The following is a 20,002-nucleotide window of genomic DNA, read 5'->3' as shown; positions in this document are numbered from 1 at the left end:
TCTCTCTCTTAAAAGCACTAAAAACTCTCTGTACTTTTGCATCTGTTAATGTGGTTAAACCTGTATTTTGAAGGTATCTGACACCCCAGATTGTAGGTTAAGAGCCCCACCTGCCCGGCAGTAATAATTGAAACTGCACATTCAACTGGACAAACCCCTGCATCCTCCTACAGATTAACAGTTAACCTGACTGTCCTTTATGTGAGCCTGGACAAAGTGCAACATACTGTCACCTGCACACACAGCACCTCTGCTGATGAGCAGAGGATACCAGCTGCTCCTTAGGAGGGATGTCTACATGTTACCCTTTCTGACGCTCTAAACAATGTCTCCCCTCGGGCTTTAAAGTAGTTAAAATGGCAACACTGGAGTTATACAGCAAGGTAAGACAGAATTGAATCGCTTTAAGTTTTGTTTTTTTTTTTGTTGTTTTTTTTAAAACAATGCGCTCTCTATCATTCTCTAGCATTTGTGGGTCCTTTAGAACAGAGTAATGATTTTGATATAGAAACAGCATTACTAAGGGTTTCTGCGTATTGTTGTGTTTATTTATGTTTGGTATGTGTTTGTCAGCCTTTCTCAGTTGTGTAATTATTCATAAAATGTGTTTTAGTGTCCAAATCGTGACCTTTCCTGGTTTTTGTGTGTTGCTGAGCCAATAGGATTTGCTGTGATAAAATCTGCAAATACTTTGGCTTTTTTTTATTTTTTATCCTTATTTCTGTAAACTTGGTGATCAATAATCTATAAAATTGTAATGACCAAAGTGGATGAAAACTTGTTTGTAAAACAAACATTAGTGACTGAATTAGGCCTGTTGGGATTAGATAATGAATAATCCATGTAAGGCAATTTAAAGAAAGGATGACCAGTGTTAATTTTTAACAGTTTAAGAGCCTTTTATGCTGATGGGTGACAAATCTGTTGCCAGGGTGGGGCCAGGCAATGTGACATGTACCTGATCAGTGTCAGACAGAAAATAAAACGAAAGCCTCCTCTCTCCCAGATTGGCGCAGCATATGCCTCGTGTGTTCGACCTGCAGTCTGTATCTACTTCCCCTTTTACTGTGCAATGTGATTTCTTTCTGTTTCACAATACTTTCTTTGCTAGGGAGCAAGTGTGTGGGTTCCTGACCCAGATGCAGTCTGGGTATCAGCCCAGCTCCTCCAGGACTACAATCCTGGGGAGAAACAACTACTGCTACAGCTCTCTGATGGAAATGTGAGACACACTACGCTGTTATATTGTCCAGAAATCAATGTGAATGCTCAAGTTTCATAGTCTTCATAAAACACCACCATGCCAAGCTCCATCTTCCTCCCTGTGTTGATAGAGGGTTCATTACCCAGTGGGCTCTCCCTCTGATCTCCCACCGCTGGGGAATCCCGACATCCTGGAGGGGGAAAATGATCTAACAGCTCTCAGCTTCCTCCATGAGCCCGCTGTCCTGCACAACCTCCGGGTTCGATTCCTGGACTACAGCAGCATCTACACCTATTGTGGTGAGCAACGTGTGAAAGCAGTGTGAGATTTAAGGAAGTTACTTTTGAGACAAAGATGACAATCATACTAAAAGAGGGGCAAAATATATGTAAGCGATAGAAGGCCTTCAAGATGTGGACTGGCAAGCTTCCAGAGACAGGCAGCTCCTGAGTGCTTCTGTCTGCATGATTATAGCTCATAATGTTACCTCAATTACACCAGGTCAAAGGTTGAGAGAGGCAACTGCCACTGGTTGAAGATTCCACTGCAGACTAGATCATGCAAATTTTATTGAAGAAGGTTTCTAAAACTCACACGGTCCATTTTGACAAAATCAGTTTTTTAGTTTGTCTAGTTTTCTCATGAAAATGAACATTTTAAAGAGCAATTTATCATTGTTTTTGCTGGCCTCACCTTGCTGCAGTGATGTACAGGTGTACTCCAGGTTGTGGTCAGGACATCACTGTTGGATGCTGTTAGAGGTGCAACCAAGCAGGCTGGGGGTGGTCAGAGGTGGAGCAGGCTTCAGAGAAAAAGCAGTTAAACACTGACTTTCAGCCGGGTGTTAAGTTACATTGTGAGACCTGAATTCCTAAAGATGGGAGAGGTTGTGTGTTTGTGTTGATTATAATTCTGAGTGCTTGGTTTGATTTTGACAAAACAGACCGGGTTTAGGCAAAATGCTTTTCATTTGGATTTGTAGTTAGATTTGCTTATTCAGTGTTTTATGTTGAAATTCTGTATGATATGATTGAGTCCTCACACTCATGCTGATGAGTGTTTTCTTGTGTTTTCCACTCCCTCCAGGTATAGTGTTAGTGGCCATCAATCCTTATGACCAGTTGCCCATATATGGAGAAGAGGTGATAGATGCCTACAGTGGTCAGGACATGGCCGACATGGAACCTCACATCTTCTCAGTGGCAGAGGAAGCCTACCGCACAATGACCAGGTCAGAGCTCAAACAGTAGAGGTCATGTTATCTTAACTGGCAGCAACTGTGAAGGTATGTTGGCCTTTTGCAATGTAATGGCATCATATACTCTCTTACTAATGGGGTATTTTAAACCTGCAGCAACTGTGAGGGGTATGATAGCCACTGTTCTTTGTGTTCGTAGGGAGGAGAAAAACCAGTCTATAATCATCAGTGGGGAGTCTGGCTCAGGGAAAACCGTCTCAGCCAAATTCACCATGCGATACTTTGCTGCGGTCGGCGGAGCAGCACAGCAGACCAGCGTGGAGGAGAGAGTTCTGGCTTCTAACCCGATCATGGAGGTGAGGGGTTTGTGTTTGTTACTCTCAGTTATGTTATATAAACATAAAGTGACAAAAACAGTGTAGATACAATACAAAATAATAATGATAATAAATGTTTAATTCTTGTCTACAGTCTATTGGGAATGCTAAAACCACTCGAAATGACAACAGTAGTCGTTTTGGGAAATACATCGAGATTGGCTTTGGCAGAAAGGGGGACATCATTGGGGCAAACATGAGGACGTATCTGCTGGAGAAGTCAAGGGTCGTCTTCCAGGTAGACTCTCATTCACTGGTCACTACAACAATTCACCTGAGACCACACAGATCAAAAAGGCATTTAATGTTTTAGGGTTGTTTTTTTGCACATAAAAATCTCTGATTGTTGAAAGATTTATTGCCACATAGTATGTCAAATATTTATTATGCAAATGTTCCTGATTGTTGTTGTGCGCATGTATCACCAGGCGTCAGCAGAGAGAAACTACCACATCTTCTACCAGCTTTGTGCCTCCAGAGAGCTGCCTGAAATGAGATCCCTCAAACTGGGTGAGACTCAATCACAGCCCCCCCCCCCCCCCACCCCCACCCCACCCTCCCCAGCTTGTCCACTCTGTCCATAATGCACTGTATGTTATCATGTAGTTGTTGTATGCAGTCTGAGAGTGATGACAGTGATTTGCTGTTGCTGTTTCTCTTGCAGATGCCCCTGAGCACTTCCGCTACACCAACCAGGGAGGAGAGATGCGGATACCTGGTACTGATGATGTGTCAGACCTGGAGCGCACTCGCAACGCTTTTACCATTCTGGGTAGTATTATTATATAGAATTCACACATACACAGTGTACATTTTCAGACATTTGAGGATGCAAATGCTCAGACATTGGTAGGACAGTTATTTAGCTGAATCAACTTCTTGGTTGTGTAGATAAAAATAAAAAAAAATGATGGCATACTTGTCAAAATTGCAGGTGTGCAGCCCGACCAACAGATGGAGCTCTTCAGGATCCTTTCAGCTCTTCTGCATCTAGGAAATGTCAACATCCAAGCCAGTGGAAGAAGTTCAGATAGGGGTTATATTGATGTAAGAAATTTCTTTCTAATGCTACTCTATGTCCCCACCTTTCCCTTAGTTATTCCATAATCTCATTTGTTTCCACATAACCGTCATCGGTGCATCATACTGTAGCAGTTACACCTGACCCCCTTGTCTTTTCTCAGGCAGACGACCGCTCTCTGGCTGTCTTCTCCAAACTACTAGGAGTTGAAGGACCTCAGATAGCCCACTGGCTGTGTCATCGCAGGCTGGCTGTCGGGGGAGAGATGCTGTCCAAACCCATGTCTGGTCAGCAGGCAGTAGAAGCCAGAGATGCACTGGCTAAACACATCTATGGCCAGCTGTTTACATGGACTGTCCAGAGACTCAACTCTGCCCTGCGCACCCAGAGGGGACAGGTCAAATCCTTCATAGGGGTGCTCGATATCTATGGGTGAGTGATGGATCTGCAAGTATATGGCTGAAATTTTCAATGTGTCCTCAAGCTGAACTGACAAGTCTCTCTCTTGGAGCAGGTTTGAGACCTTTGAGCGGAACAGTTTTGAGCAGTTCTGTATAAATTACGCAAATGAAAAACTCCAGCAGCAGTTTAACAGGGTAAGTCATGACACAGGCAGAGGTGTCTCCCCTACCAGAGGTGTTTTGGTGTGTATGTATTTACAACCAGAGGCATTGTACTTGCATGTGCCAGTGGCAAAATAATTTTCAGTGTCACCATTTTCAGGAGATTCACCCTGTTGCTTCATGACACGAACTCCTGTGCTGTTTAGTCCACTGATCCTAATACCAACGCTGATGGAGCGTGCATGATTTTGCTTCAGCGTTGGTGTCGATCTTGTCTTCAGTTCTACAGGTTACTTCAGACCTGTGTATCATCCACTCTTTCCTGATTTTTCTGGGAACAGGGTTTTTTTTTTATATATCATCAGGATTGTTGATGGATTTTTTTGTTGTTTTGTGTTAGTTTAATGTTTACTATTTTAATTTTTCTAAATTAAGATGTGTTTTTTTTCAGCATGTGTTCCACTTGGAGCAGGAGGAATATGTCCGGGAGGAGCTGGCCTGGAGCAGGATTGAGTTCAGTGACAATCAACAGTGCATCAGTCTCATAGAGGGACAACTAGGCCTATTTGATCTGCTAGATGAGGAGTGCAGGGTCAGTCTCTTGCCTCTTTCTGTTTTTTCTTATTTTAATTGTGTCTCTTTTCACATCTCTTTTTCACCATCTCTCTCTCCCACATCATGTATTTATCTCCATGCTGTCCAGTGAAATTTCACAGGAAGCTACTGCGTACTGTGATTGTGTTAGACATGTCTTACCGAAAAATGACATTTAATATCACATGTTAAATGTAAAATATATGTAGTCCATTTGAAATTCATTTGACTTTAGTGATAATCTGTCAAGCTGTAGTCTCTGTGATAAATGTTTATAAACAGATGCCTAAAGGCTCAGATGAGAGCTGGGTACAGAAGCTGTACAACCAACACCTGACCAGCAAGCGCCACCCTCACTTCCAGAAACCTCGCATGTCCAACAGTGCCTTCGTCATTCTGCACTTTGCTGACACGGTGACTGATGAACACACTTCATGCAATTCAATTTAGCAAAAAACTGGATGTGAACTGTAGCGAGTCTCTGTATGGACATTCATCATCATCCCTGACTGAAGTTGACTGTGCTGTGTAAAAGCAATTTGTGATTCTCCGCTGCATTTGTATTAACAGTTTTTGTGTTGTATTTTTTTCAGGTGCAGTATGAATGTGACGGCTTTTTAGACAAGAATCGAGATACAGTCTTTGAAGAGCTTATTAACATTCTCAAAGCAAGTCAGGTAGACACAACAAATGTTTCCAAAGTTCATTTAATTTCTATGTGAGCAGGGAATCAAAAACGTGTCTGTCTGTGTGTGTGTGTGTGTGTGTGTCAGTCTGAGCTGGTGGCTGAGTTGTTCCAGCAGCAAGAGAGTGTGTCCGCTGTGGCCAATGGAAGTGTTCGCTCAGGGAAAAGAGCCACCAGGGAACACAAACTGACTGTGGGCTTCCAGGTGAGCTTCATTTTAGGGCACCCTCGTATCTTGAGTGAGCAGATCATTATCGATACGTTTTTCTATTGATTTTGCTTCTCTCTGTTGGACTGTATTTGTGCCTGTCAGTTCCGTCAGTCCTTACAGATGCTGATGGACACCCTCAACAGCACCACTCCTCACTACGTCCGCTGCATCAAACCCAACAACCTCAAAGAGCCGTTTATGTAAGTCCTCGCTGGGCCTGCCGTCACAGTTTAGTCTTTGTGCGTGATTCTGCATTAAAGATGTGTTTCACTGGATATTGTTGTGTGCGCACAACCCATGTTAGGTTTGACCCCAAGAGGACAGTCCAGCAGCTGAGGGCCTGTGGGGTGCTGGAGACTATTCGTATCAGTGCTGCAGGTTATCCATCCAGGTAATGAGTGCTTCACGGACATTCATCTCACTCCCTACAAAGCTCTCATACAGTATGAGAGCTGAGTCTTAAACGTCATGTAGACAGTCATATGAAGGACGATGTCAGCATTTGCATTTACAATTATTCATGTTATGGATGAAAGAGACACCACAGGACTAGATTGTTGTGTTTTTAACTTCAAATTGTGTGTACCTTGTATAAAATAAGGTCTTAGATTTATTTTTTTATATTTTAGGCTTTTGTTTTACTTTGTGCTAGTATATTGTTTAGAAGTTTATCCATGAGAATGACAATTAACTTAGTTACTGGTCAAAGTTTTCAGTGTCCAGTATTTGAGAGTGAACCTATAGGATAAACAATAAACAAACATTTGTGATGTGGGAGGAATAAGTCTCAAGTCTGAGATGTCCAAGTTTCATCAAACACTCCTACATGAAATCAAAACATTTCCTTATGGGAAACACAACAGTGTTGTTTAATGGTGAGAGTATAAAGTGGTGTAAAGGTTCACTGCAGGCACAGTATGAAAAATTAACAAAAATAGAAGTACAGGGTGAAAGTAAAAGACAAATTGAAGACACAAACTATCTGAACACAACTATGAAGCTGTTTTCTTTAAGATTTCCGCACTAAATCTTTGCTTCCAGATGGACGTATGAGGAGTTCTTCAGCAGGTACCGTCTTCTTCTACGAGGGCCTCAGGGTCAGGAGCAGGCCCAGGCCCTGTGCAGACGGACCCTGCCTGAACTCATCTCAGACCCAGACCAGTACTGCTTTGGAAAGACCAAAGTATTTTTCCGGGCCGGTCAGGTGGCTCTTCTGGAGAGGCTAAGAGCCGAGAGGCTGCGTGCGGCTGCTGTGATCATCCAGAGCCGGGTCAGAGGATGGCTGTCACGCATCAGATACACCAGGATCCTCTGGGCAACTGTCACCATACAGAGATACTGCCGAGGAGCTCTGGCCAGACGGTGAGGATAGAAACAAGATGTTTGTCTGTCTGTGTGAGAGAGAGAGAAATATGAAATATATTTTATTCAGTATACAAGTTGTTGCACAATATTTCTGTATTCCCTCTATATGACAGTATAGCCTCACTACTTTAAATGAAAGTGCCAGATTTTTTGGCCGACATGTTGGTGATGTGTCCTCCCCCGGGTTCAAATGAAAATGTGACTATCCAACTTAAGAGGGTTGAATTTTCAGTCAGCATAGCTAAAGTAGGCAGGTTTATGTCAGGCGAACTACATACATTTTTATACTGCACAATCATTACCATTTGTCCATTGGTTTCCAATTTTACTCACTGTGGAAACTAGAAAAATATTTCTTCTGTATTTTGTACATCCTCTCTAAATCCATACTCTTTGACGCAGCCAGTTCTCTTCACTTATTTGAATGTTTATTGTCTCTTTGTGGTTGGGGCTGCAGACTGGCCCTGACCCTGCGCTACACCAAGGCTGCCTTAGTGATCCAGAAGACCTACCGCATGGTGGTGGTCAGACAGTTGTTCCTCATGATCCGCCAAGCCACCGTCACCATCCAGGCCTTCACCAGGGGCACACTGGCACGCCGCAGATACAGACAGGTCAGCACTTAATACCAGCCTCAACCATCCTGTTACCTTGATTAGATCTTAAACGTAGATCTTAAAAAAAAAAAAGAAAAACCTCCTCCAGCCCATCTGGAGTGAATTTATTTGTTACTTATTCTGATCTGTTGAGAGGAGCAAGTATTATAAACATAACCTGAACTGGTGAAAACTTTAAACTCTGCTCTCCTCCCTCAGTTGGTGGCAGAGCGTGCTGCTGTGTTGCTTCAGGCGAGAGTGCGCGGGTGGTTGGCGAGGCAGGCGTACAGGCGGGTGCGTGCAGCGGTGGTGTTCATGCAGTGCTGCGTGCGCCGCAGGGCTGCCAGGAGAGAGCTGCTGAAACTAAAGACCGAGGCCCGCTCAGTGGAGAGGTACAGAGAGCTCAACAAGGGCATGGAAGTCAAACTGATGCAGCTGCAGTTAAGAGCCGACCAGGAGGTGGGTGAAGGGTTTCAGAGGGGCTTGATCCTTGTGAGTGCTGAAATGTTTGTGTTGAAAGGGGATTTGATTTTATATTCTTAAGTTGTTTTTTCATGTGTCCAGGCCAGGGAGCGAGCTGCTTTGAGAGACACCCTGCATGCAGAGCGAGAGTCCGCCAGTGCTGAGCTGGAGGCTCTGAGGGCGACGATACAGAGGCTGGAGAGCCACAAACATGAGAAAGTTCAGCCCTGCCCAACCATCAGTGAGCAGGAGGTGGAGAAAAGGAGGAGAGCTGAGGACAAAGCTGCCCAGGAGATCCTTCAACTCACACAAGTAGGCCTAGAATAACTTGACACATTCTAAGCTGCTGTCTGTGGTCTGGCAATGCACATTTTCCTTCCCTTGTCTTCTGTTTACTAATTCAGATTTTCAGGGGTTGTAATTGTTGATTCTCCTTCTTTCTCATTTTCAAGGAGTTGCAAGCGCTGCAGAAGGAAAAGGACAGTTATTACAAAGAGAGAGAGGATCTCTCTGCTCGCCTCCTTGAACAGGAAAAAGCACAAGAAGGTGAATTCTCATGTTGCAGCATCACAGTTTGCATTCATCTTTCAAATTCTTAACTCTAATTGTCTTTTTCACTCTTTCCTTCATATTTGTATCTTCTTCCTCCTCTGTGTGTGTGTGTGTGTGTGTATGTGTGTGTGTGCAGAGTGCGTGCATCAGGCTGTGTCTCAGGCGAGTGCAGCTCTGAGGGAGGAGCTGGATGAAGAGAGGAGAAAGTACCAGGGTCTCCTGAGAGAGTTCACCAGACTGGAGCAGAGATATGACAACCTCAGGGAGATGAGTCTGCTCACTGAGGTTCATAACTGCACCTGAAAGCCCCTCAGAAATACACTTTTGGTTTTAAACTCCATCCTGGTTTGATGAGAGTGTTTTTTTTTTTCCTCCTCATGACAGCGCACCAAAGGCCACAGAAGGACTGACTCCACCCAGAGTCTGAGCTTTGAGCCTCTCTCACCCTCACCCACCCCGCTGTCACCCCAGTCTCTCACCCCACTCTCCCTGTCACCCTTCCCATCTGCCTTCCCCTCCCCGGAGGAGGTCCGCAGGGTCAGCGTGACATCTCCTTCCCTGGAGAGGAGAGTCCCAGCGTGGAGCTCAGAAACACCAATGGTGAGAGAAAGTAGGAGTTGGAAAAACAACAAAGCTCAAAGGGGAGTGTCAGAAAATGTTCAAAAACATTTTGATGTTTAGTTATGTTGCCTTATATCTAATGATCACATTACTTTTGGGAGTGTTTATGCCTGCCTGTTTTCCAGCTGTTGATGTGATCTCATAAGGTCAGGAAACATGGCGTCACACTGTGTTCACGTTTGCTCTGACAGGACCAGCTGATGCAGAAGATGGATGTGGCCAAAGACCCGGTAGTGAAGATGAGAGGAGAGGACCTGGCACACGCCTACGACGCTGTACGAGTGGCCAACAAGTCAGTGTGACACTACTCACTCACTCTGCGCCGTGATTACACTGTGATTTCTATGTGGTGGATCACCTCTGTCGTCCTGTGTTGTCTCTCCCTCTGTCTGTGTCAGGTTTCTGGAGAGTCAGCTGCGTAACCAGCGCAGTCAGTGGGAGAAGGAGCTGGAGGCTCTGAGGTGCGAGCTCAGCCAAGCCATCTCTGGGTCTTCCTCTGCTGCACAGCGACAGGTATGGACGGTTATCTGTGGCGCATGAAGTATTATGCTCCCATCTTCGCTTCCTCCTTTTTCTCTCATCTCCCGGTATTTCTCTGTTACATAACCACTACAGTCTACACAGTGGAAGTCGGTGTCCTCTGGAGTGTAGCCGCCCTCACAACTGTTCAGCTTGTAATGTTGTTTACTTAAAAGGTTTTTTATCTTTTGCGCTCACTGTGAGTCACCTTGGTTGAAATCCAAAAAGTAAGTGTGTTTGTGTGTAAAGGAACTGCAGGAACTACTGCAGGCCAGGGAGCAGGAGTGTGTCAAACTGAGGAGAGAGCTGAAGGAGCTAAGAAACACAGTGTCACTCCGACGACTCCTCACTCAAGGTGAGATCTCATTTTACATCACCGACAAAGTCTGTCATGACTCCGCTCCTCTATCTCATTATTTCCTGGTGATTTTTGTTTTAAAACGTTTAAATAGCTTTCAGAATAAAATGTTTGGTTCTCACTGCCTTTCTGGAAAGACAATAGTTATTGAATATGAGGTTTTCACTTGACATTACAGCATGCAGTTAAGTAAGTTACGTTAACGTGTCTTAAAAAATATCTACATTAGATCAAATGTAGAAAAGCAGTCTTTAGTCCAGTGAGGTTTCCAGTCAGTAGGTTTATTTCTGAACTTAGAAAACATAAAATATCCACTTCCTAGTTATTATACATCGCTGTAGTTTTTTTCTTTTGCTGCTTTTTCAGTTTCTGTTTTCACTTGTCCCGTCAGCTTTGACCCCAGAGACCTTGTCCTGTCCGCCCCGACCGAAGCCAGCAGCAGCAGTCACTGGTTTGCTGGAATGTAGGAAGAGAGACGAAACTAAGCTCATCAAGAACCTCATCACAGGTGAGACTGACCCCTGCCTTCATCTTCCTGCCTCTATCCTGCCGTCTTCTTCATCTTCCTCTCTCTACCTCCTCTACCTCCTCCAAACCAGGAGAGAATTCGATCCAATTTCAGGGAATCAGAAGGATAGGAATGATCAAAAGCTTAAATAATTTTACAGCGTATACCAGAATGAACTTCTTCACATATTCATTGTATTGTGTTGTTTATATAGTTCTCAGATGTTTTTCTCGACAGAAAGCTCGACTGACAGCCCTCGTGCCGGCAGGCCCTGTTTGAGCATGCATAATAAACCAGACTCCAACTTTATACAGAAAATCACACAAGTATATTGTATGTAAAAACATAAAGATTTCATTTTACTTTATATTGGTATATTTTATCCAGGTTATTGTGGGGAAAATGGCAATAATTTTAGTTCAGGTCATTTTATTCTACCATAGCTACCACTGGCAGCCTCTGATTAAGGATTAGAAATAAAAAATAAGAGGATGCTATGTATCCCAGCAACTCTTTAGATATCAGATATTTTCTCTTTCAGTTTTCTTAAATGAATGTTTGACTGGGCTGATTACGTTTCAGACCCCTGATTCAGATGAGCTAGTTCCACTGACCTGAGTAACTTGATTTGAGTGGATTTGAACTTGTGTGGATACTGTAACTGGGACTCCAGCCCTGTACGTGATGGTCTGACCTTAGCAGGAGACCACACCTTTGTGGCATAGACTCACAAGAAAAAACTTTTACTCTGCTTAGCTGCTCTACAGCTGACAGTTATGACCTGGCCATGCTCACTCTGCCATGTCTGCTCTCTCTGTCTTTGCTCCAGACATCCGTGTTGACAGTGCCCTCTCTCTGCCTCCTGGTATACCTGCCAGCGTGCTCTTCCTGTGTGTCCGCCAGGCCGACTGCAGTGGAGATCAAACTCGTGCTCGCTCGCTCTGTAGCGCTGCTGTCACTGCTATGAAGGCAGCTCTGAAGGTAACCCGGGATCTGAACCTGTTTGGTGTGCCATATGGTTGAGGATTAATGCATTAAGGACAGTTCACATCATGTCAGGTAGATTGCCACTTTACAGAGAGGTGGACACAACTAACTTTGAGAACACTTTCTTGTGATTGCAAATGATTGTTTTATCCTGTGTGTGTGTCCAACTCCCACAATCTGGCCCCTAAGAGGAGAGTAAACCACGATAAAATGTCCATATGCCTCTCTCTCTCATACACACATAATAGTGTTCCATGTGACAATATAAACATAAACTTCTCTCTCTCTTATCTGCCCTCGCAGAAACATAGCAACGATGTAGATATGACAGCTCTGTGGCTGAAAAACGCTTGTGTGTTGCATGACCTGTTGACCCAGCACTGCCCAAAACAGGTGGGAGGAACATTCATTTGTTATTATCTACATCTTATTGGCTCTGAACATCTAATGTCCTGAAATAAGCAGCGAAAAAAAGATCATAGTGCTATTCTCACTTTCCTAGTGAAATTCCCAATATGAAAATATGACTGGATTGATTACTTTGCAGGCCCTCGATTCAGATGAACTGGTTCCACTGACGACCGACCTGAGTGACCTGATTCGGGCCCTGAGTGACCTCTGTATCCAGGCCTATCAGCAGCTCTTCTCCATCACAGAGACACGCCTACAAAACATCATAGGTAACACTGAAGATGATACTGATGTTTTTGCTGCTCTCCCCTCAAGTGCTCCCGTTACCTCTCATGCTCCTATCCCTCTCCCTCAGTCCCCGCCCTGTTGGAGTCTGAGACCATCCCCGGTCTGTCCGGCTCAGCAGTGAAGTTGGGGACGTCCAGGAAGCGAGCAGGTTCAGACCCCAGGACCGTAACAGGTGATGCCACACCCACCATGGCGTCAGTGTTGAGGGAGCTGGGAACCCTCCACACCGCCCTGTCCCATCAGGCTCTGCCCCCGGCGCTGATGGACCAGGCCTTCCACCAGCTCACCTACCTCATCTCTGCCTCGGCTCTGAACAGCCTGCTGCTGCGCAAAGACATGTGCTGCTGGAGTCGAGGCATGCAAATACGGTATGAAAACTCACAGATATACATTCATACAGATGCAGCATTTTCCCATTGGTCAACTGCAACTTTATTTGCACTATACAGACAAATTACTGACATAATTTTTGCTAGTTTATACTGAGGTAGCTGTCTCTTTAATATCTCTGATGATGTTGTTTTGTCAGGTATTTAATTCACCGAAGTGGCCAGAAACAGACATCTCCATTATTTGTTTTGATCTACAGATTTGTACAGCACTGTCTTTCTTTCACTGCTCCAAAACAATATCAATGAAGTTGGTCAAATCCAATTTATATGTTTATCATTACATTAAACATTATTGCTGTGTCGCAATGACATAAGCTGCTGTTAGTTTCCTTGCAATGTGAAACCCAGTCAAATTTGGCGGCTCTGAGATTGTCCAGAGCTCTGGATTTTATTAATTTCTGATCAGATTTCTGGTCAGATTTTTAATGGTCATTTCTATGCCTGGGGTTTATTTAGAGCCCAAGGTGACACCTTGAATTTGTGAGTGTTTGATTAAAAAAATGACGATTCATTTATTGATTATTAAAGTAGTTGCTAATTAATTTTCAGTTGATTAATTGTAATATAAGGGGGCTTTAATACAATGGATAGTGTACTTGTGTTCATACTATTGCATCTTCTCCCTTAAGGTGTTATATGTACAAGCATTAGATTATTAATCAGCCTGTCGTTCTTCTATCATATAGCTACAATGTGAGCCTGTTGGAGGAGTGGCTGCGTAGCCGAGGTCTGCAGGCAGGGGGCGCTGTGGCCACACTGGAACCCCTCATCCAGGCAGTTCAGCTTCTGCAGGCTGGGAAAAAAACTGAGGCGGATGCACAGGCCCTTGTTCAGACCTGCACTGCACTGTCCAGCCAGCAGGTGGGTCCATCTGTCATGTGTCCTCAAGAGGAAAAAAGAACATGTGTGTGACTGCCTGCTGGTCTCTTGTTTCTGTTCAACAGATTGTGAAGATTCTGACCCTCTACACTCCCCACAGTGACCTTGATGAAAGAGTCACTCTGAATTTCATCCGTTCTGTCCAGGTACCACAGTCCAGGTCTGCAGTTGTATGATCTGTTTCAACTTAAAATAATGTGTCTCATGTAAGTGGTCTGTCTCTGCTCTCCTAGGGGCTTCTCAAAAGCCGTTCTGACGGTCAGCCTCCACAGCTCCTGATGGATGTGAGGCGAGTGTTTCCTGTCACGTTCCCCTACTTGCCTCCAGCTGCCCTATATGCTGAGCAGTTAGTCATCCCAGACTCCCTCAAGATCTCCTTTCTACGCCGAGCCTAGAAAACAGGACGTCTCTTCAGTTCAGTGTAAATCACAACTCACTGAATTTAGTCCTTTGAAATTTAAATAACTTTCAGGATGTGCTGTGGATTTAATTCCCCTCTTAGATTTCTTGGGGCATTAAATTGTTTAAATAACCTGTTAGTTATCAGTGGATTAACTAGTGAGTTTAAAAGGACATGAATGCTAAAAGAAACAAGTATTTATTTTAAAGTGGATTCATTTAAAATCAGGCAGTTATGTACTCAGAAATAGCAAAAGTGTAAGTTTGACAGACAAGGAACAAAAAGATGCTTTTTTCATATTTTATTGGAAGCAGAAACACAATGAGACTGCAGTCCCAGTAACCTCAACCCCCAATAAGAACAACCAGAATTAAAAAAAAAAATTAGAAACATCTCGTGTATAAAAAAATTCTCATGCGAGTACTTTGTACCACTACACATCATCAGTAATACATATTTATATATTCACAACCATTTGAAAAATAGAAAACAATAATGAAATATCAAAATAAAGGAGACAACAATTGGCAATTAACATCAAATAATTATGCGTGCTGGCACAATACATTTTTTTCTTTTTTGTTTTATTGTTCCCATCATGCACCATTTCTGGAAGTACAGGGCCCAGCGTCGCTGTGCACGTGTCTGTCTGTGTGGCCTGGTCAGCTGGACAGGACAGGACAGATCATGCATGTCTGTCCGCTTGGTGTCTCTGTGCTTTTCGTTGTGCTTCTACATGTATCCTTCGTCCTTAACTTCTGTGTGCATTCTGTTTCACATGCCAGCCCGATACCCCAACACGCAAACTGAGCCTCTGAATGAGGAGGAAACTCCCCGACTAAAGTATCATTGTCAACAGCAATAAATAAAGATTTTTTTTTTTCGTGGCATTTCCAGCTATGTGACAGTTCTTTACCTGTTATCTAAAGTTATTAAAAGAGTGTGCAGATGTCCCCTTAGAATAAAAGATCGTGTACACACCAAAGAGTCACACAACATGCTGAGATTCAGTTTGGTTTTGGTTTTTCACTACTTTATCCTTTAGCAGCATGATGGTATATAATGCCAGTGTAAAGGTCAGAGACTGGTCGTTTATTTATTTAGCTGTTAATCAACCCATTAAACTATCAGATTTGTATAAGTTGTTTGTTCATCAGTGTGTACACAGTCTTCCTATATCTTCCAATAATAGCTACATTTCCAGAAAAGGCACCCACCCACATACGCACGCTCACACTCTCTCTCACACACACACACACACACACACACACACACACACATAATTCCCAACTGCCCAGTCACCCAGAGCAAAATTCAAGTCTACAAAAGAGCAGCAAACTTCACTTCACATAGTTTGACATGTGTTTGTTACATCCGAGCTATTTACAATGCCCAACAACGACACCGACCGATCTGTCCCAGATTATTTTCCTCTGTGCTGAAAAGCTGTACAAACAAATTTCAGCCTCTAATCAGCTCGGCTACAGCTCTGATATTTGGCCCATTACAATAGAGACAGCTTTTACAGCATATCAGACAAACACTTGTGCTGATATAATTAGAATAATAATCCACAATGTAAACATTATACGACTGCCTCAAAAATGACTCATCTACATAGACTTTTATAGATTAGATGCATAGAGTTCTGTTCTTACACCTTGTTCAAAAGAGGGGGTCATTTAAATTATTCAGTTATAATCAAGTGCAGGGGGATTCGTTTGGGGGACTGTCATTATGAATTTTTGGAGTATTGAAGACCCCGATCATCGACATCATTTCCTCGCCTGGATGCTTTTTTTGTTCACAAGCATAAAAACCTCATACAGATAAATAAAGCAATCAGTCTTTTAAAAAAAGGGCATTCAGTGTGGCATTAAGAGACATGCTGGACAGTCAATGGCTAATCCAAAACATTTGGTTCCACATTAAACTGATGTGTAACTCCTGTAATTCCATAAACAACTGATGAAGGACGAACTAAGCGAGATCAGAGTATAAATGTGCTGTTGTGGGTGCAGTAAAGACCCTGTGCTTCTAAATCTTCATACTACATCTCCGTTCTCGACACTGACAAACACAGTAACAGACTAAACTGTAGGCCCTCTTTTTCGTGTCAGTGCCAGACCTGGTGCGGTCTGGATCTGCAGCCCTTTAGCGGAGGTCTGACTTCTTGTTATCAGGGATCAGGGTTGCAGCACCTGCAGCTGGATCATCAGGGAATTATGGTTAGTAGATCATTAGCAATTTTTTGCTCTCCCTTGGGCGCAAGCCGTGTGGTTTTGTAACCCACGGGTTGTTTTTGCAAAATAACTCAGTGACTTGTTTTTTTATCATCTCCTTTCATGCAAACTTCGATTTCGCAAGTTTTTCTTTCTTTCTTTTCTTTTTTTTTTTTTTTTTTTTTAAGAAAAGTAGGTGAGTTTTTCTCCCTCTATCCCGCACCTCTCACACACCCACTTTAGGGCTGTCTCGTCGTGGAATGTTTACAGTAACACAAAGAAGATGGAATAACCATCAGAAGATATATATTTTATCCCCCTCCTGTTTGATGCTCTTTGTTTGTGATGGCTTTCTGTGATTACATTTGGTAACAGGCAACAGGGGCGGCTACATGAGGTCAACATTAGAACATATTACAAACACACTCGCACATTACACGCTCCACACTCTCTCTCTCTCACACTCTCTCACACAAACACACACACACACACACACACACACACAGACGCACACTCTGATGAATGACAGTGCTTCATCAGATTGATCTCTCTATACAGTCGCTATATAGGAGACAGACATACTGTACGAGGGTCAACACGACAGAAGGCATTGAGGGTGTCAGGCAGTGTGCTCTGTTACAGGGTAGACAGACATAAAGACGGACAAGGACAATCTTTCTAGTACCACATGTCCACTGAATAATCCTGCATAACTTTACATATGTCCTTCATATATTATACTATACTTATAATGATAGAATTATTCAAATATAAATATGATTTGGAAAAAATAAGTAATTAAATATAAAGGTATCATAACTAAATAGTGCTTTGTTCCCAATATGTGTTCCCCACCCTGATATCTGGAATGTTTGAGGCTGTGCAGCCGTTGTTGTTTTTCATGGGTCAGTTGGACAGCTGGTCCTGTTGTGCTTAGGGCTGGTCATATTTCAGCGATTATCTGTTGGTCCCTTGTCTTAGTGGTTCAGGCCAGGGAAGGGATGAGAAGAACTGGAGAGTAAGGGGAGGGGGGCTTAGGGTTAGGTAAGTAAAAAGGCAAAGCACAGTGAGAAAAAAGCCAAAAACATTAAAGGCTATAAGATATTTCTCACCCTGACCAGTCAAAAGAAGTGTGTCTGTACGTGTGTGTGTGGTTATTGAATGGTATGATTCACCTCTGCAGACAGAGGAAAGTGGGTATATGCTCTATGATTAAAATGTATGTAGTGTTCATATCATAAGGATGGTTGATATCTGCAACAATAAAGACATTGGTGCTTTTCTGAGGAAAACTGAAGTGATACTTTGCTGTGTCTTTTCCACTGAAATGAATGTATTTACAGCATTGGGTGTGTGGTGACTGTTGTCTTATCTGTGCTTTTACAACACTGGATTATTAGGGCAGTGGCTAGCAGTGGCTCGGGAGAGCTCCAGGGCAGTGGGTGACGACATCTGATTACGCTTCGGATGGGTTGTTTTAAATTCTGTTTATGCCTTTTAGCTGCGGCCCTCCTCAGCAGAGCGTTGGTCAGACTTGAGCTTGACGAACTCCTTGGCCACGTCGTCGTTGTTGCGCTGGGAGAGGATGCGCAGGACGGTGAGGCCCGTCTCGTCCATGTGGATACGTTTACCCAGTGGCAGCCAGCAGGCAACGCTGCCTTTGGAGGCCACGTCTTTCAACTGCAAGACGGCCATGCCCACAGTGCGGTCCTCTCGGGCGAAGCAGTAGTCCTTCACGCACACCTGCAGCTCGTAGCACTCAGGACCCACCTCGTTGCTCAGGGTGCTGCGGCAGAGAAGAGAGAGTGTTATCTAAGCATCTCCACATTGTTGTTCCACAATTCAAAACAAAACACAAATTATTATCATCATCAACTACTCACAAGGTGAAGGTTTCATTGTATTTGGGAGCCCAGCTGTTGTTCTTTGACTTTGTGGCATACTTCCTCTTTTTGTCGCTGAGGTGAGGGCCGATGATATAGACCTCCACAAATGGCCGGAATATTCCCTGCGTCTGCCACCTCAGGTCATTGGCTGCCACCACTGAGACAGAGGAAGTGAAAGGAAAGGGAGTGGGGAGGTGTGGGTGAGAGTTTCATGTGGAGAAAATGTGTGAAAATTTGGTGAGAGAGAGTGAATGAAGAGAAAATTCAGAACAAAAAAAATACTGGTTCTCTCACAGGCCTCATATTCAGTTTCCTGTCAAGATAGTGAAGGTAGGTGGAATTTGATACTACATAAGAAAGAAATATATTTCTTCGGCAGCTGAAAAGCAATTGGGCGCTGACTTTTATGTCTATGACTTATCATGGCCATATAATATATTATACTGTATATACATATTTTATGTACACTGCACTGGCTTGTGCCTTTTGAACTACAAGTTACATCTATTACTCACTGTAAAGCTGTCACTCATTAATTATTTTCTGTAAGATCATCCTTGGTCTCCTTGCTGATCATTTATGCCCTTACACTATACTGCAGCCAGCTGAAACCTCTTGACTGCTTACAGTTTATCACCATTTAACTAATTATGTAACTTCTAAAACCAGGTGATTGCTTTAGTGATGATCTGGATGTGACCTATGAAAGGGGGTGATTATTTTACTTATTTGTAATTAATTTCTATCACTTTGTAGAAATCAGTGTCCAATTTGACATTAAAGTGACTCTGAAAGTGCGGGATGCCTCTGCTCTGATAGCATTTGGTAGCTTGTTCCACCACCCGGGAACCACAGACATTCCTTGGAGGAATGCAGTGGCCAAGAAGGAGTGTAAGCCTGTGTGTGACTGAGTTCAAGTAGAGGGTTTCACTGTAGTTGAATGGGCGCCTGACAGAAGGCCATTGCAGTAGTCCAGGAGAGAGAGATAACCATGGTCTGGACCAAGAGTTGGGTGGCACATGTGGTGAGGTAATTTTTCTTATGTTGTACAGAGCAAAGTGGCACAACCGGGAAACAGATGCAAACATGGTCAGAGACGAATAGCTGGTCATCAAACTTGACACCCAGGTTTCTCTCAACCATGGCTGGGTAAAAGATCAAGAGGCGATTCTGATATTGATGTCGTGATCGAGATACTGACTGGCTGGGATGACTAAGAGTTTAGTCTTAGAGAGATTTAGCTGAAGGCGGTGTTTCTTCGTCCATGTGGATATGCCAGAGAGACAAGCTGAGATCTGCAGAGACCATGGGGTCATCTTGTGGGAACTACAGGTATAGTTGTGTGTCGTTTGCGTAGCAGTGATCTGAGGAGCTGTGCGAGGTGGTGGTTTCAGTGGAGAGGCCGCTCTTAAAGCCTGTCTGATTTGGATCAAGGAAGGCGTTTGGTGAGAGGAATTCTGATACCTGGAGTTCATTGAACTATTTTTAAAACTAAAATTGGAGTATTGGTGACTTGAACTCTTATTTAAGGCTGTTGGCTCATTACAGTATTGTATTGTCGACTGGTTTGATGGTGAAATACTAATGAAAAATATTTTGTTTCTGTTTATTACATTTTAAACATACTGAATGACAAAACTATCCCAACTCAAGGTCAACTTACTAGCTTTTTTTTTAGTTTTCAACTGTATCACATGATTACA

The 20,002-nt window shown here is 43.4% G+C and overlaps 2 protein-coding genes across 6 annotated transcripts in view; one reads left to right on the top strand and one right to left on the bottom strand.

The window, feature by feature from the left end:
* The first annotated feature begins 111 nt into the window (after positions 1–111).
* LOC139626954 (unconventional myosin-Va) lies at positions 112–15,081 on the top strand. The gene is made up of 35 exons (XM_071487527.1): positions 112–383; positions 1,112–1,222; positions 1,335–1,503; positions 2,291–2,435; positions 2,602–2,758; positions 2,874–3,017; positions 3,208–3,289; positions 3,444–3,551; positions 3,714–3,826; positions 3,964–4,232; positions 4,315–4,396; positions 4,815–4,955; positions 5,240–5,371; positions 5,551–5,634; positions 5,731–5,847; positions 5,956–6,053; positions 6,158–6,244; positions 6,895–7,215; positions 7,676–7,832; positions 8,034–8,273; positions 8,379–8,588; positions 8,729–8,822; positions 8,965–9,113; positions 9,213–9,428; positions 9,641–9,741; positions 9,848–9,962; positions 10,218–10,323; positions 10,718–10,834; positions 11,664–11,815; positions 12,125–12,214; positions 12,369–12,501; positions 12,588–12,888; positions 13,599–13,773; positions 13,857–13,937; positions 14,025–15,081. The coding sequence occupies exons 1-35, from the start codon at positions 357–359 to the stop codon at positions 14,184–14,186; spliced, it is 4,986 nt and encodes a 1,661-aa protein (XP_071343628.1). The 5' UTR covers positions 112–356; the 3' UTR covers positions 14,187–15,081.
* A 1,533-nt stretch (positions 15,082–16,614) lies between these two features.
* The window catches only part of unc13a (unc-13 homolog A (C. elegans)), a 47,023-nt gene continuing 43,635 nt past the window's right edge, over positions 16,615–20,002 (bottom strand). For all 5 annotated transcript variants that reach the window (XM_071487522.1, XM_071487523.1, XM_071487524.1 and 2 more), the window contains 2 exons: positions 18,297–18,456; positions 16,615–18,199 (listed from right to left, as the gene is read on the bottom strand). In XM_071487522.1, coding sequence (XP_071343623.1) covers positions 17,911–18,199; positions 18,297–18,456 — 449 coding nt within the window. In that variant the 3' untranslated portion in view covers positions 16,615–17,910. The remainder of the gene's footprint in view (positions 18,200–18,296; positions 18,457–20,002) is intronic.

The sequence above is a fragment of the Trachinotus anak genome, unplaced genomic scaffold (genome assembly GCF_046630095.1).
Source record: "Trachinotus anak isolate AG129_WGS33_773 ecotype Australia unplaced genomic scaffold, CSIRO_AGI_Tana_v1 ptg000010l, whole genome shotgun sequence".
Taxonomy (NCBI): domain Eukaryota; kingdom Metazoa; phylum Chordata; class Actinopteri; order Carangiformes; family Carangidae; genus Trachinotus; species Trachinotus anak.
The sequence above is the reverse complement of the archived record's forward strand: the minus strand, read 5'-3'. Positions and strand labels throughout refer to the sequence as shown.